The sequence below is a fragment of the Leuresthes tenuis genome, unplaced genomic scaffold (assembly GCF_036924035.1).
Source record: "Leuresthes tenuis unplaced genomic scaffold, fLeuTen1.0.hap1 SCAF_19, whole genome shotgun sequence".
Lineage (NCBI taxonomy): Eukaryota > Metazoa > Chordata > Actinopteri > Atheriniformes > Atherinopsidae > Leuresthes > Leuresthes tenuis.
In genome coordinates this window covers 11,807,806-11,822,749 of record NW_027325373.1, presented here as the reverse complement: position 1 = coordinate 11,822,749, position 14,944 = coordinate 11,807,806, and the positions used below count along the sequence as shown (strand labels likewise).

The 14,944-nt window shown below is 38.8% G+C and overlaps 1 protein-coding gene across 3 annotated transcripts in view; it reads right to left on the bottom strand.

The window, feature by feature from the left end:
• Positions 1-14,944, bottom strand: part of pdlim5b (PDZ and LIM domain 5b) — a 34,874-nt gene that overhangs the window by 15,220 nt on the left and 4,710 nt on the right. For all 3 annotated transcript variants that reach the window (XM_072372696.1, XM_072372697.1, XM_072372698.1), the window contains exons 2-3: positions 13,899-14,004; positions 3,693-3,844 (exon numbers count right to left, since the gene is read on the bottom strand). In XM_072372696.1, coding sequence (XP_072228797.1) covers positions 3,693-3,844; positions 13,899-13,997 — 251 coding nt within the window. In that variant the 5' untranslated portion in view covers positions 13,998-14,004. The remainder of the gene's footprint in view (positions 1-3,692; positions 3,845-13,898; positions 14,005-14,944) is intronic.

The following is a 14,944-nucleotide window of genomic DNA, read 5'->3' as shown; positions in this document are numbered from 1 at the left end:
GAAGGTTTTAGATTAAGTAAAACAAATTTGAAGTTATACAATCACAGGAGGTATAAATATACAAAGGAGAAATTTTCACTGTAACAAATTGATGTATGTTCCTCTGGTGATTTCTTTTGAGCTTTAGACAGAAAAACCTTCAACCTAAGAAAACCTAAGAAAAACCTTAAAAAATAGGAAAAAATTTCAGTATCATCTTTGAGGTTTTGGAACCAGATGCACCAAGCCACAACCTCATGGACGTGGGGTTTCTTTCATCGTGCTGTGCTGCATATTCCAATGACAATAAATATACAACAATTATCGTAGTTTCCTAAGGCTGCTTCCCACAACTTCATTGTGACTGTTAGCTCCTCAGCAGCAGAGATTTCCATGATATTAGAACAAAAAGCATTTATAAAATCAACTGAAAAACTGCAGCCCATTGCAGCAACGACATGAACATGTTAAACAGAAACTCTCAGACTGAAGTTTATGGAAAACCAGTTTGCTTTGGCTGTGAAAACAATCGTATGGTAAGGTCTGCTCAAATACAAGGCTGGAGCTAACGGTAAAAAAGGTTTAACGTTACTACTTTACTTTTAATGGAACCACAGTGCCATGTACCTTTAGTCAAGTAATTACAATGTACTGAACAGCAAAAATATATAATTTAGTCATATTTTCTGCCAGAAATCAACCACACAACAGCTTTCCCCTTTCAGTCTCAACTGGTTACCTGTTGTGATTTACTTCCACCGTTCATTTCCACTCAGATGAAAACATGTTTGTCCTTACCTGGATACACACACTCTACTGGTGTTAGAGTCCTTCTGGCTGGACAATGTACAGAAGTGATATGCAATGCTAGTGATTTTTAACCAAACACATAGTTTTAGAAAGTTTAAAAAAAAAGAAATCATTATATAAACAATGTGTTTCATAGTTTAAAAGTAAAAAAAAAAAAAAAACTGTAGCTGTTTTCTTTTTTTTTTTTTAAGGCTCCAATTTATGCAGAAAACTTGCCTCCAAATAAACATGTTCAGCTGGGTAAAGCACAGTCTGAATAAACATAGAACTGGAATATGTTCCTCCTCATTCGGATGTTTTTACACTCCTCGTCCATTCGGTTTGGATGTTCAAGTGTCTTATTATGAAAGTACTTGAAGAATGTAAACTATGACAAAGTGACATAATGGGACAACACTCCAGTCACATAAATCCTCTCTTACACCCCTGTAATGTTGTTATGACGTCAGCACTCTTATCAGTGATTGTCAAAACCATAAATCAAATCTGTGGGGACACGGATGGGAAATGTACTTGACAGAGGAAATTCTTTCAGGTTTGTACTTGTTGTGTTGCATTCTTAAAGCTGTTTTTTAATTAATTTATCATATCTTTTAACCAACAGAGGAAAATCCCATTTTTCAAAAATCTCAGAACTCATTTGTTTGGTTAAATATTTTTTTTTTTTTTTTTTTTTTTTTAAAGGGCCATGTCTACTTCAACTGTACTCCAAATTCTATAAAGAACTAGTTTGCATCTGATCATTCCCACCTCAACAAGAAAAACTAAAAAAAAAATTAAACCAAGTGCACTACAGACATGTCTATTGTGTTTATACTCTCTATGCATCACTAGGTAAGATATAGGAAAAAAATACTCCACAAACCAGTTTCTAAAAATAGATCCATAAACAGAGCAGCCTACAATCATGTAGTATTTGTAACAAGAAGACCTTTGTTGTTTTCGTGGGTGATTTTAGCTGTAGTTTACATGTACTATGAGACCAGATTGTTTGATGTTTCACTGTGTGTCCGTTACCCACACTAGATTATATACAGCTGTGCGAAAGGACTATTTTCAGCTGGTTTTCCCACGATTAAAGCACAGAGACTCCTTTCTCCTTTGATGTGGTGATGGAATGACAGGACAAGTAAACCAGACTTTGAGTTTTGCTGTCAACATGGTTTACAGCTTTGAAAGTGTGCGTGCTTTGCCTCCATTTGTCTGTGTCCGACACCAAAGCAACTCTTCACTGGTCCAAAAATATGGTTATCTTAACGGTTAACTTGAAATCAGCCAAGACCCTGAAATACCAATGAACACGTTATCATCGCCAACATTACTGTTGCTCATCTGTTGTTTGCTCTGTTGATTCCCCTTGATAAATCCTTGGCAGAGCTTTTTCAAATCTGTTTAATGAATGTTTGTGTTCATTTTTACTTCAAATTTGTTATTCAAAGCCGATTTTATCATTGAATGTAAATGTTGGCTCTTAACACCTGTTCATTTTAAAGTATGATTGTTGTACATGTGAGATATTCTGTATTCTTCGTCATGTTTTTTTTCTTTTTGTTCTAATTTTAAAAACATTAAAGCTGTTTGAGCCATCTTCCAACTGAAGATAATGACAACTGCAGACGGGTCTCCCTTTACTTACTGTTCCTTGAGATGTGTATTATACAACAGAGGGCTTTGAAAGCTTTCATTCAACGTGTTCTTAATACTTCAGTTGGGTTGAATAATCTCATGGGCCTCCGAATATTATACTTTGGCCTAATGAGAGGAACAGAGGAAAAGCTTGATCAGACAACGCTGACTGTCTCCTCCAGACTGCGCCATACACTATACCAGCAAGAAAGAACATGTGGAGGCAATTAGGCAAGAGTGTCTCCACAATAACCTAAAATGAAGACAGGACATGCAGACGTGCTTCATGTCTTCTGAGTTTAGCATATTGCCTTCATATGCAATACACTGGCATTTAAAAAATTTAATTTAGGTATTCAGTCTTTGACCTGATGGAGACCAAACGGCACCACAGGTTTTTAACTGTTTTAAATTAGCACAACAGGGCTTCATCTGTTTTAATCATGAAATGGCCAATCTAACATACCACTAATAAGAAAGAACTTATTAGGAATAAGGAATAAGGAAACCAAGTTTCATGTTGCTACTTAACAAGTTATGATTTAGGATGTGGCTGTTGATTATTTTCCTTGTGTTTCCTCCATCTGACTTGCCTTTGTCTCAGCTTCTGTTGCTGTACATGTGATATAATCTGGGTATCTCTGAGTAAGGAGTGCTGCATCTCCTCCTGGTTAAATTTGTGAGCTCAAGAGCTCCACTTTGCACCCTCCTTCTTCTTTCCTCCCTTTTGTTTTTCCATGAATCGCCAGTGCTTCAGGTCCACCACCACTACATCTCGCCTAACAGCTTTGCTTCTCATGCCATCTGCTTCACCTCACTCCCTCTGCACTCCCGCTGTCACTCACTGCCTGCCCACTTTTCATTCACCCACCCAGCAACGCTCTTATTATCGGCTGCCCTCTGCTCTGCATGCTGGGTCTACAGCTACCCTGAGTTCTCTGGCTTTGCCAGTACTTTCCTTCATTCAGTAATCTATCTATAAATCTGGTTCAAGTTTTTCACCCGGAGTCTGTTTTCTGCTCTTGGTTCTACTTGACTCCGTGCACATTTTTCAGACACACTTCAATACACATATTTTTTACAAAAAGACCACAGGAAAGAAAATATGCGAGGAAAACACTATGACTCCAAAACTGACTCCAACAGTGCTTTAAAAGCACAGCAAGGACCTGAGTATATTGTGCATTCTACTGATATCTTTAGATGATTCTGTAGACAATGTGTGTGCACGTGTGTTTGGTGTGTATGCACCAAGTATGCATGTGTAAAACTGTTACCTTTGCAGAGTGAGGCGGAGATGGCCTGTGCAGGCCTTAATCTTGTTCTGGGCCTCTAGGTGATTCATGCTTTCTGTGGAAATGCCATCAATAGAAAGGATGATGTCTCCAACACTCATCTTGGCACTGGCTGCCTTGCCTCCCTCAGTCAGCTGTAATGACAGAGTTAGAATTTAAAAAAATAACATTTGCTCAAAACACAATGATAATAACGTCAATACAAATGGATGTCACCCTATAAGTAAAGATTTTTCTTTTTTAGGATGTGTCTATAAATATCTGCAGAAACTGGGCTTTTTCTTTTCTTTCTTATCTGTATTTTTGGTTTGAACTTTTGCGTTTAGAACAGAAACAGAACAGAAAGAGATGCAGTTTGCACACATTTTGTTGATTTATTTCTTGTAATCACTAAGCATTGCGATCTCCTTTCCGCTTCCTGTCTCATGCAAACCTTATCAGATAAGATTGGGATCTGATTCTCCTCACAACATAAACTTTCCAGCATTTGAAGTACAAGACTCTACATCCACTAAACACAGTCTAGTCATAGAAAAGCAAAAGTCCACAATAACCAAATGGCAACTGACCGCAAATTAAAAATCACATGGTTTGAAGGTTTGCAGCTTAATCATAAAAATCTTTGGCTAGTCTGTAAAGAACATTCAGAAACATGAACTAAGGCCACTCCAGGCTGTTCTTTGCCCTTTGATTAATCAAAAGCTTAATGCTAGAGCTGAATTTGACTCCACCTTTAGTCCTGAGTTAGGATTCAATCCATTTTTAGCCTTTTCAAACAAATCCTAAAAATATATATTCACAGTTTAAGTCTTTGTATACTTTGAGGACTGCAAAACAACTTTTTTAGTACTCCAGAAATCCTACGAAATGCAGAAACACTTTGCATGGACTGTTTTGTGTAAGAAACGGATATAGAGGTTGTAGATCCGTATGATCCGAGGATAATTTGTGATATATGGTTAAGTCATTCAGTATTAAAAGCAGAGAAAATGACTCCCTTTTCCATTGCAATTCAGGCAAAGTGTTTATTACACGTGTTAAAATCATAGGCATGACCAAAATGCCAATTGTTTGTCGGCACTTGTTTTATGGGGGAACTGTACATTTCCCAAAGCAAATGAAAAAAAGAGGATGGCATAACTTTTTAGTACGGGTAGTGTAAAATGTGACGGGAGAACCATGTGAAACCTGGTGGTTTTGATTAGGACTGAAACGGCAAGGTCTTAAAAGTGTCTGTCTGACAGACAGAGGTGTGATCTAAAGGTGGGAGCTTATCAGGTCGTCAATCCGTTTCCACCTTGCTAAGACTTGCATTTCGCATTTGAGAAGTAACGCAATAAAACCATGACGACGGGATGACTCCCTACCAGGTGTGGTGACGGATCAGTGATTATGTAAGACTGCGCACACCTCATCAGTCAGTCAGCACGCTCTTAACACTCTCAAAACCTGTACAGCTGCCAAAAGGACTCTGTGTACTCATTATCTTATACAGACTTTATTACAAACATAATTTCATATCATCTTTCAGCAGAGTGAAGGACCAAAACTCATAAAAGGAAACACAGATGAATGAAGAGGGTATGAGGTGAAATGAGAGGAATTTTGTCTGATGATTTATCTCCTCACACAACTGGGATTTAGGTATCGGAGTAGAAACCAAAAACACGAGCCTTGCACAGAATATGCAAGTTTGCAAACGTATAACTGTTATCTTCAGCCTGTTATCTTCGGTCCCACAATGTTGAGTGATGCCATTCACATAAACCAAACCTGATTTAGACAGAAAAACACAAAACAAGATATCCTCTTTCCCCACTGCTAAAGAATGCACACAGGTTACGCAACTCTAAAAGCAGCCATTGTGCCATTGTGTTTACCCTCATAATAACAAAATAGAGGAAAAGAATGGGAAGGATGAGGAGAAAGAATGAGGAAGTGACAGCACTGGTAGCAGTGAATGCCACATTTTTGGGGATTTGTGCTTTCCTGGGGTCTGGTCAAATAGTCTTTTTTGCTTTGGAAGGGTCCCCGCTGAGTGAAAAGTCCCGGAAGTTTGTATGTGGAAGCATCGATAAGAGCTGGTCAAATTATTTAAATGTCAAGGAAAGGCACTTCAGTGCTTCCTTTAGTTTTTCCTTTAGCACAGGAAATGAGTTAATTCTGTCCCACAATTCCTTGCGGTCGCACCATTCAAAGCGATGCCAGAGTATTTTCATACAGTCATATTAACTGAGATTCATTTAAATGAATGAGGAAAGGAGGGAGAGAGTGAGCAGCCTGCGACTAGACTTTCCACTTCCGTGACTTTTCCTTTAATGCTTTCAATTACAAATCTTGATAATCAATAATACTGCATTTTGTATCACATCTTATTATAATATGATCTACCTATATTCTCCATGAAACAACATGATAAGTAGAATATGAGTTAAGATTTTCTTGAACAGCTGCAGACCCACAGCTTAGTGTGGTCAGATTCTTATTGCAGCAGGACTGTCTCTTCCAAGACCTTCAGAATGTCTTCTACCGTATTCCCGTAACTTTGGGAGTTTCAAACGAGATCAAGTCAAAGTGCTTAGGGAAACACACACTGTGGTCATTTCTAATGACCCTTACCCCTTGTCTTGTTTCCAGCAACATCAATAGAAGGAAGTGTAGAAAGCATAGCTGCGACTAATGTATGCATACCAGCGTCTAGGACATCTATAGTGCAGTCCCATGCTAAGTACTGCTAACAAAAGACAGGGTGCTCGCAAACCACAGACATGAGCAAACTTTCAGCTGAATCACTCGCTCATTAAAATGACGGACTCACAGAGACACCTGACAGTACTTACTGGTGTACTTTCAGCAAAGCAACTCAGTGCTCCTCAGTGCAACAAAGAGAATGTAAGCACACATGAGAGATCATCTGGCATCTGGCTCTGCCTACACTGCTACGCAGCTCCAGAGATCAATAGAAGAGAAAAGCAGCAAAAGGGTTGTTGACTAAAGACGTCCCCTGGATGGGACTGTCCATGAGGACTATCCCAGATTGTTGCGTCCTTGTATTTGTCAGAGTCTCTGCGTGTGTCAAAGAGGAAGAGAGAGAGTGAAAACAGATCTGAACTTCTGTCCTTGTAGGGATCTGATAAAAGACAGTACTATATATGGTAAATACTCAAACATTTAGTATAAGAAGATGTGATGAGAGGAGTGGGCTCTCATATCGGTCCCAGCAAAATATGTGTGGTTAACAGCGTTTCATGCTCAACTCTGTGCTGAACAGTGGGCACTTTGTAGATCCCAACTTCTTTCACTCAAACACAGTCTTTCTCACGTGGATACAAAACAAATAGATGTTGGGTAAGAATCCCTGGCATGTGCAGTCTATAAATATAAATCAAGAGAGGTCTGAGACACTCGTGACAGAGAGCAGATAAGTAATGGACAGCAATGCTGTGCAACCACAGCTCTGTCAAGAGAGCAGGCTGTTTTAGCAAATCTTATTAGCCGCATCATATAATTTACTGTGGGTAATAAAAAAAAAAAATTGGGAACCATTTTGATCTTTGCAGTTTCAAAGAAAAAAAGCCCTGTGATAGAGTTTCAGACAGAATAATCTAAAGAGTAAAAAGGCTAGCAGAGAGCCTGGTGATCATTTCTGCCCTCCAAATGAATAGGGTATCTGTCCAACTGTGTTTACATGAATGGGATTCCAGCCACATAATGGTGAGGCTGCTTTTTCAGCAGTGGTCCTCTCCACACTTTGATGCTGTGGAGTTTCTGATAATGGCTGATTCTTCAACTGTAGGTACTACAAATGTAGTAAGTTCTATGCTCTCGTATGTTACTTGCACAATATTTGGCGGAACTAACTGAGGGCTTATAGCTGATTCTAAAGAAAATGATGATATTACAATCTTTATTTTGGTGTAAGTGTCTTTGTGAAGGAACTTTGTTTCAGTCCGTTTGTAAAGAATGGCATTTTGTATCAAGCTATAAAAACCTACCAAGTGAAACAGAAGCCAAGAGGAAAAAGCCAGACTGCCACCACATGTCTTTTATCCGTCTAATATACCGCCATAAAATACAGTAGGAAACAAAAAAAAGAACTTTTATTCAAAAGATGGTTTTGAATGAACTATTCCATCTCAGTGCAACATTAATGTTTCAGATTTAAGGAAACACTCTTTAAAAGGAGAAAAAGCGGTGCTTATATCAGCAATGCATTTATTAAACATTCTAGTCAGTATGATGTTTTTAACATCACACTTCATTATTATGGGTCTAATAATCATCTCCCATGCTGGTCAGTGTGTAACTTCCTGTCTTTAGTAAAAGTATGGAGTAAAGAGGAGGGATGTGGTTGTTTCCCATCTGTGAAGTCATGTTACAGGAAGCGTCTTGTGGTGAGAGTTGGAAGGCTTGAGATGCATGTCATGTCTGTGTTGGATGGAGTAATATGGAGGACCTTATATGGAGAAGACTTGAGCCCAACGTTACGTCATCACAAACACACAAGGCAAACCGGACTGGCCTGTTCGTTCTATGTCATTATAATGTTGCCTAGTATTAACTTTTTTGCTTACTTCTCAATTGCTGGAGACACTGTGTATTGTGATACCATTATTTTGATTCCATTGAATACAACAAGGCAGAAAACGCTGGCGTGTTTCACAGATTGAATGCAGTGAAACCTTGTAAGACCTGTAAAACTGATAAATAAAAAAACTAACTTATCTCTATGTGCTCTCTTTTAGCAGCCAGGAGAATATTAGATAGTACAGCAAAAGTGGAGGAGGGCTGGGAATCTTACCAATATAATCAAGATTTATTGATGTATGTTAAAACAAGATTTAAGGTTAGCAATACTATCAAGATCAAGATAATCTTATGTTATTTTCCTTTTTCTATCTTTTAAATATGTAGAGTTACAGCCTGACTCAACACCCTCACTTACAGCAATGAATATCAACCTTTAATTTACTTCAACCGATGACTTTGCTGGCATATTTAGGGATTCTCTGACTTCTTTACTGTCTTGAAGACATTGGGATATGATTTTGGTTCATTTTGGCAAGAGTTAGTTCCTTTGCACATGCACTGTGAATAAAATAGAGGTTTTTCTTTTAAGCTTTCACATCGTGCACAAACTGCTTAAATTTTAAGGTGGAAAAGAAATGTTAAGCTACTCAAACCATTCTGTCATGGTGATGCTTGGTCAGAAACTCTGGTGGAATTTTAAATGTGAAGGGCAGCCCATAAGACCTCAATAGAATTCATTGAACGTCTGAAAATGAAGCCATGAGATCGTAGCCAAACATTCTCTGCTGGTGACGTCACTGTCGTGGCCCTCATGACTGCGGTAACCCAACAAAAAAGACGGAGAGACTTGTGAAAGGGAGAAGTGTGCCATTAATCGTTGTCAAAGAGGGCATTTAAACCTAAACCCAATTAAGATTTCATAAACGTAACCAGGTGGTATCGGACTTAAGCCTTGCTAACAGCTATTGAAAATAAAAAAATAAATAAGGTTAAGAGCTGTTTTCCTCAAAGACAAACATCTCTATTACGAGTTTAAACAGAGGTATAAACCGTTGTCATGGTTTGACCTTGGTCTCTAACTACAGCAAACTGGCAGCTAGCAAACATGAGATGCCAGGAAGATCTTAAAGGAGCTCTTAGTCAAATTACCATGACAACGCAAACAAAACATGAAGAGCAGTGCCAAACCTGCACTGAATACTGAATGCTCTTTTAGTCAGGTCAGAAACAGAGCTTACTGGCAAACACCACTGAGCCAGATTATATGAAAAGTTTTTTTAGACATGATGGGGCTTAAGACAAGTGCCAGAGCTAAATTCTAACACCATCCATGGTTGGTGCAACATTTTAGATTTCTGTTCCAAATAATGACATGACATTTGTGACGTTCCACCTACTGCTTGGTTAGCAGGCACTTGTTGCACTTACAGTGAAATGGACAACCCATTATTGTTGGCAGTGACACAGACAGGGTTGTAGTCCAAGCTCAAACCATAAATACAGATCATGTGCGGTGGTCAGTGGTGTCATTGGATTAACAGCATACGCATTCATTTTATTACACGGAACAAATCAAATCAGAGAAAAATAAAATTTTTCCTTCAGAAGTACTTCATCCAAAAATGTGTGAGTGATCTAAATCAAAATCAAGTGACAGCATAGTTACTCTTTATAGCTCTGCCATATTACATTAGAGAGAATAGAAGCAGATGCTCTCAATACAACTCAAGACAGACATGAATCCTTCATACTGAGATCAAACACATACAGCAGATAACATTTTATACTAAATCCATATGTAACCTGAAAGCATCTCCACAACCCTGAAAAGATGCAAAATGATCATAAGTAGCTTATAATGTACAGTATATCATTGTACACACTGGTGGAACATGTGACAAACTGCACTAGTTTCTATAACATTTCAAACTGCTTATCCAAGCAGCTGAACAAGACTATTCTATTATCTGTAGATCAGTGCCAAAAATACAATAGGCAGATATTTCATCTCCAGCACACCAGCATTTGTTCTAATGTGAATAATAAAATGTTTGATATCAATCACCAGTTCCTTCAGTTGGAACTACTGCCAATGCATCAATCCAATGAAGCAAAACAAGCTGTCTAAAACACCTAAATATATGGATTATACATCTGATCTGCTTGAACTGAAACATTTCAAGTAGCTAAATCTTCCGGCAGGTTAGTTTCCTCACTATTTCATTGCACTTTACAGAAGCCTGCAGAGTATGCTGAGAGGAAATTAAACTGCAGCTTTGGCTGGCCTTCCAAGTTCTGGATTTAAAGTGGTTCAGAAAAATGTCTGGGAAGAATAATGGCTGGTGAGTAAAGGACACGTTTAAAGTTAGATCAAAGAGCATGGTGAAGGGTGCTGTGAACAAAATCAAAATGACAATACTTGCAAACTGGACAGCTGTCTCAGTTCCACACTGGAAACTCGTTTAAACGTGGCTCATGAAGGGTTTGGTCCAAAAAGCTCATCAAAATAGTTCCATTTATTACATTACATTTAAATTGTCAGTATAGAAATATCATTTCAACAAGATCACCCGAAGATAATAATTCACCTCCAGTGCCCACATACATTTTATCATCAAATTCTACTTGTGCAAGAGTCAAATTAACTTTACCGTATCAAGGAATGCAAAGCTTAAAAAAGAACACATCTGGAGGTAGAGAGAGCCTACTGGAAACACAGAGCTAAAATTAGGTTGAATAATGTTTGCACAAAGTATTGCAAGCAACTCAAATGAACATGACAGACAAGAAAAGAAAGAAACGAGTCGGAGGAAAAAGAGTTTTTAGGGGTTTTTTGTGCTGATCCCCTCATGGAGACTTGCTAACGCAGTTTTCACAAACTTTCATGCTACAGCAGCAATCCAACTCAAAATACAAATATTTGAAGTGTGTTTTTCAGATGCAGGAGCCTGTCGAAAAGTGGAACAACCACTGACTGCTAGCACAGAAAGAGTCCTATCGAAGACACTGAACAGAGACAACGATATATATGATGTATATAATTGGGTACTTCCTAAATCATTCATAAGGGATTGGGTCGTCCCACTTATAACACTGGCCTGAAACGTGTCAAGTTTAAATTTTAAATGCATGTTTAAGATTAAACAGTGAGTCATGTTTTTTCTTAAATGATTCACGGACATTTTCTTAACGCATTGAACACAGTTTCCAAAATTGTTCTACATAATTCAACAATCATCAGATAAATCATCCAAGGTTTAATGCATTATACTCTCCATAATCTGACACCCTGCATAGTATCAGACACAACATGAGTTATGTGTACTGCAACACATACAATCATTAAGCATGATTATAGTAACCAAAGCTGAAAATTCCCATTAAGGAATCTAAATAATTGCCTGTGGTTGTTCTGTGACCAGAGCTATATTCTGTTCGTAATCTTCAGATCGGTTCCATATGGTAAGCATATGTAAAGTCATTACATCATTATTCCATGGCAACATCATCAATCTGAGCAAAATAAATATAAGCCTTCATGCGATGTCAACAAGATACATATTTCTTTCTACAAAGTAATTCTATTTAACATTGCAGGTCTCTAATGAACCTTAAAATAAGCCTAAGGTCACCACAATTTTCTCCTCACTCATCTAATGAAGGAGCTGCAGCAGCACGTCAACCGTTGGCAGATGTTTCCACATATGTATCGTCTACCGACTAATTCTTTCTGTTCAAGATCAGCCTGAGGAAGCTGTGATAAGTTAATGAAAAAGTTGATAGTAAGCATGCACATTATAGTGGCTGTGCCATTTTGTGACCTTAGGGTTCCAGGTAAGATGAATAGACAAAAGGATGAGGCTTATTCCTGGTGCCTGAACAAAAAACAACAACAACAACAAATCCGAGCCCCTCACTGGTCATGTGCTCGGATAAAAATGTCACATTCATGACACTAACCAATAATGTGACAGAATAAAAAGCTCTAAGAGTCATGTTGCCTGTCTCAGCATTACTATGGTATGCTCCATACCACAAATGATTCAACACAGGGCTGCTGGTGGACACAGAATGTATTCAACACTTTCACAGCCCATGAAGTAGCTAGCCGACACCATAACCCACAAAAACTGACTTGCTGGAACGACCACATCAGAAGCACTTGTGATTTTCCTAAATTCATGTTTACAAGTCTGTTTGGATATTTTCCCAAACTCAAACTAGCAAAAGATGACATGGCGCATCATAGTCGAATAATGCCCTATAATTATCAACTGAAGAATCATTGTGGAAGAGTCACACGTCTCATCTCTCACTTATTCAATTACAAATCATTTCTAAGAGCAAAACGGCACTGTGAAATGAGTTTTAGCACAGTTGCATTTGCAGCCTTTGGAATTTGAAGTTAAACAAGCATATCCTACGCAAATTATCATATCAGCTCGTGGGTTTCATTCACGGGCTGTTTTTATGATGACAACATGTCTACTGACAGCATAATGTCCTGCATACCACTATTATCACAGTAGCTAGACTTAAAAATAGACTCAGAAGCTACACTGGCCTTTTAATACTCTGAGAGTAACTAGGTCCAAACCCAAATGGTCATATTTCCAAATGAAGGACACCAATTTCTTTCTTCACACCATTACTCAAAATTCTGTAAGTGATCCTGCCACCAAAAAATAAACAGAGGAACTGACCTTGTTCATGACACTGAGATTAGAGTTTCATAACAGGAAGCAGCGAGAACTGAATGACACCACTCATTCTGCATGAGTCAAAGATGAATCCAAAGCACAGACCATACTGGAGAGGAAAAAGCGTCTACTTTTGATTGTATTTGACAACATGAATTGCTAGGATAATTTAGACACTTCAGTTACACTCAGGTTAAAATAAACTTGTACAAGACCAACAGTAGGTGCATGGAGAGTTTCCTTTCATTCCTGCAACAACCACAGCGTTTTGTCTTACACTATGTACATAAATAGGGTAACTGTATATATGCTGAGGCCCAGGCTTTTTCTTTTTCTCATAAACAGCTGTTTTTTTTCCCCAACAATGAGCTATCCAGCAGTGAGACGAAAGCTTGAAAGAATCTGGTCAGTCCAGTATGAATTTATGTGGCACTAAGTCCAAAATAGTCATGACAGAACCACTGTGGCTCACTAGAGTTTCAGACAATTGGGCCATTTAAGAACTGTTTCAGAAGCTTTTACAGTGGACCAGGCACACACAGTCTCCTGTGTCTTCAATCAGGACAAATACCAGGGGAAAAAAGTACAGGAAACTTAGCCATATCCCTCATATGAAGAACCAAAATGCCATCTGCTGTTAACGGCCATCTGCTTCAGCCTCAAAATATATATTATACATTTCAAACTGACTGATTATGTTGTCAAAGTAATGTTATGTAACATTATCTTGACAACAATTGGCATGACAGGGCATAGGCAAAAGCCTTGGAGGACGGAGTTACAGGCCATGAACTATCAAAGAAGGTGTCTAAATCCAGCAGCAAGTGTCACACAGGAGACAAATGGCACTTTCATCACTGACAAGGCAAATGGCAAAATGTGCGTGGATGGCATTCCTCTGAGGTGACTGTAACAAAGTGAAGGGTACATAAGTGGCATGCGAGTGTGTTCCACTCACCCGTGAAATGGTGAGGGGCAGACAGAAGTCCTTCCCTCCTTGCAGTCTGAAGCCCCAAGGGGCGGGACCAGCCAGGGTGACACTGTAACTGCTGTTCATGATGCACCTAAAAACAAAGCAAATATAGGTAAGATGCTTACTGAACAAATATCCAAAGGCAAGACACTAGAATATTCTGATAAAGCTTATTGATGATCCTTTTCTTTTTGCCAACCAACTCCAAACCAGGCCGTCGGAGGTCCTATCACATACTTGTGGCTTTTAAAACTTTATCACAATGAAGCCATCTAAATTAGGTACAACAGTCTATTTATAATCTTCAGGAGCTGCTAGCTCTGCAGCTCATTGGTCTTTGGCAGTGCCATTTACAATGGGAGTAATAGCGAGCCTGCGGCGTATTCTTGGCAGTGTAGCTTCTCAAGAGCTAGTGCTGGACTGGCACGTAAAGAAGAAATAACCGGCAGGCGTTTAAAACAATAAAAATAAAATAAAAAATAAAAAAAGGTTAGCTCAGCGATCTGAAGCTGCACTTTGGACATATCATGTCATTATTCTCAAACAAAATTCACAGCTACAGACAAACTGCATTCTTGTCGGGCAAACACAAAACAAGATGAAAAACTAAACGTGGGCCTACTGTATATAGGTAAAAAGTAAAGAAAGCTACATATAATCATACTGCCAGACTGAGGGTTAAACAAGCAAAGCAAAGGCAAGTGGAGGACTTTGAAAATTAAGCCCTGCAAGGCAAAGGCATTATTACTGTATTTTTTTCTTTAAAAGACCGGGCAATCTTTTGCATTTCGTCTCCCCAGTAACACACGGTTCACCGAGCAGCTCATTCCTGGGGTTTAGAGCTGGAGAGATGAGAGTAGAAATGTCTTGCATGCATTCACATCATGCTAACCCCTATTTAATCCCCGGTACGGAACGGAGTAACAATTGGTCTGTCCTCGCACAACTCCTGTGCTGTTGGACCGTCAGGAAGATGGAGTAAAGACTCGACACACCCCGGACGGTCAAGGGCTTGTTAGAGCTCTGCTTCT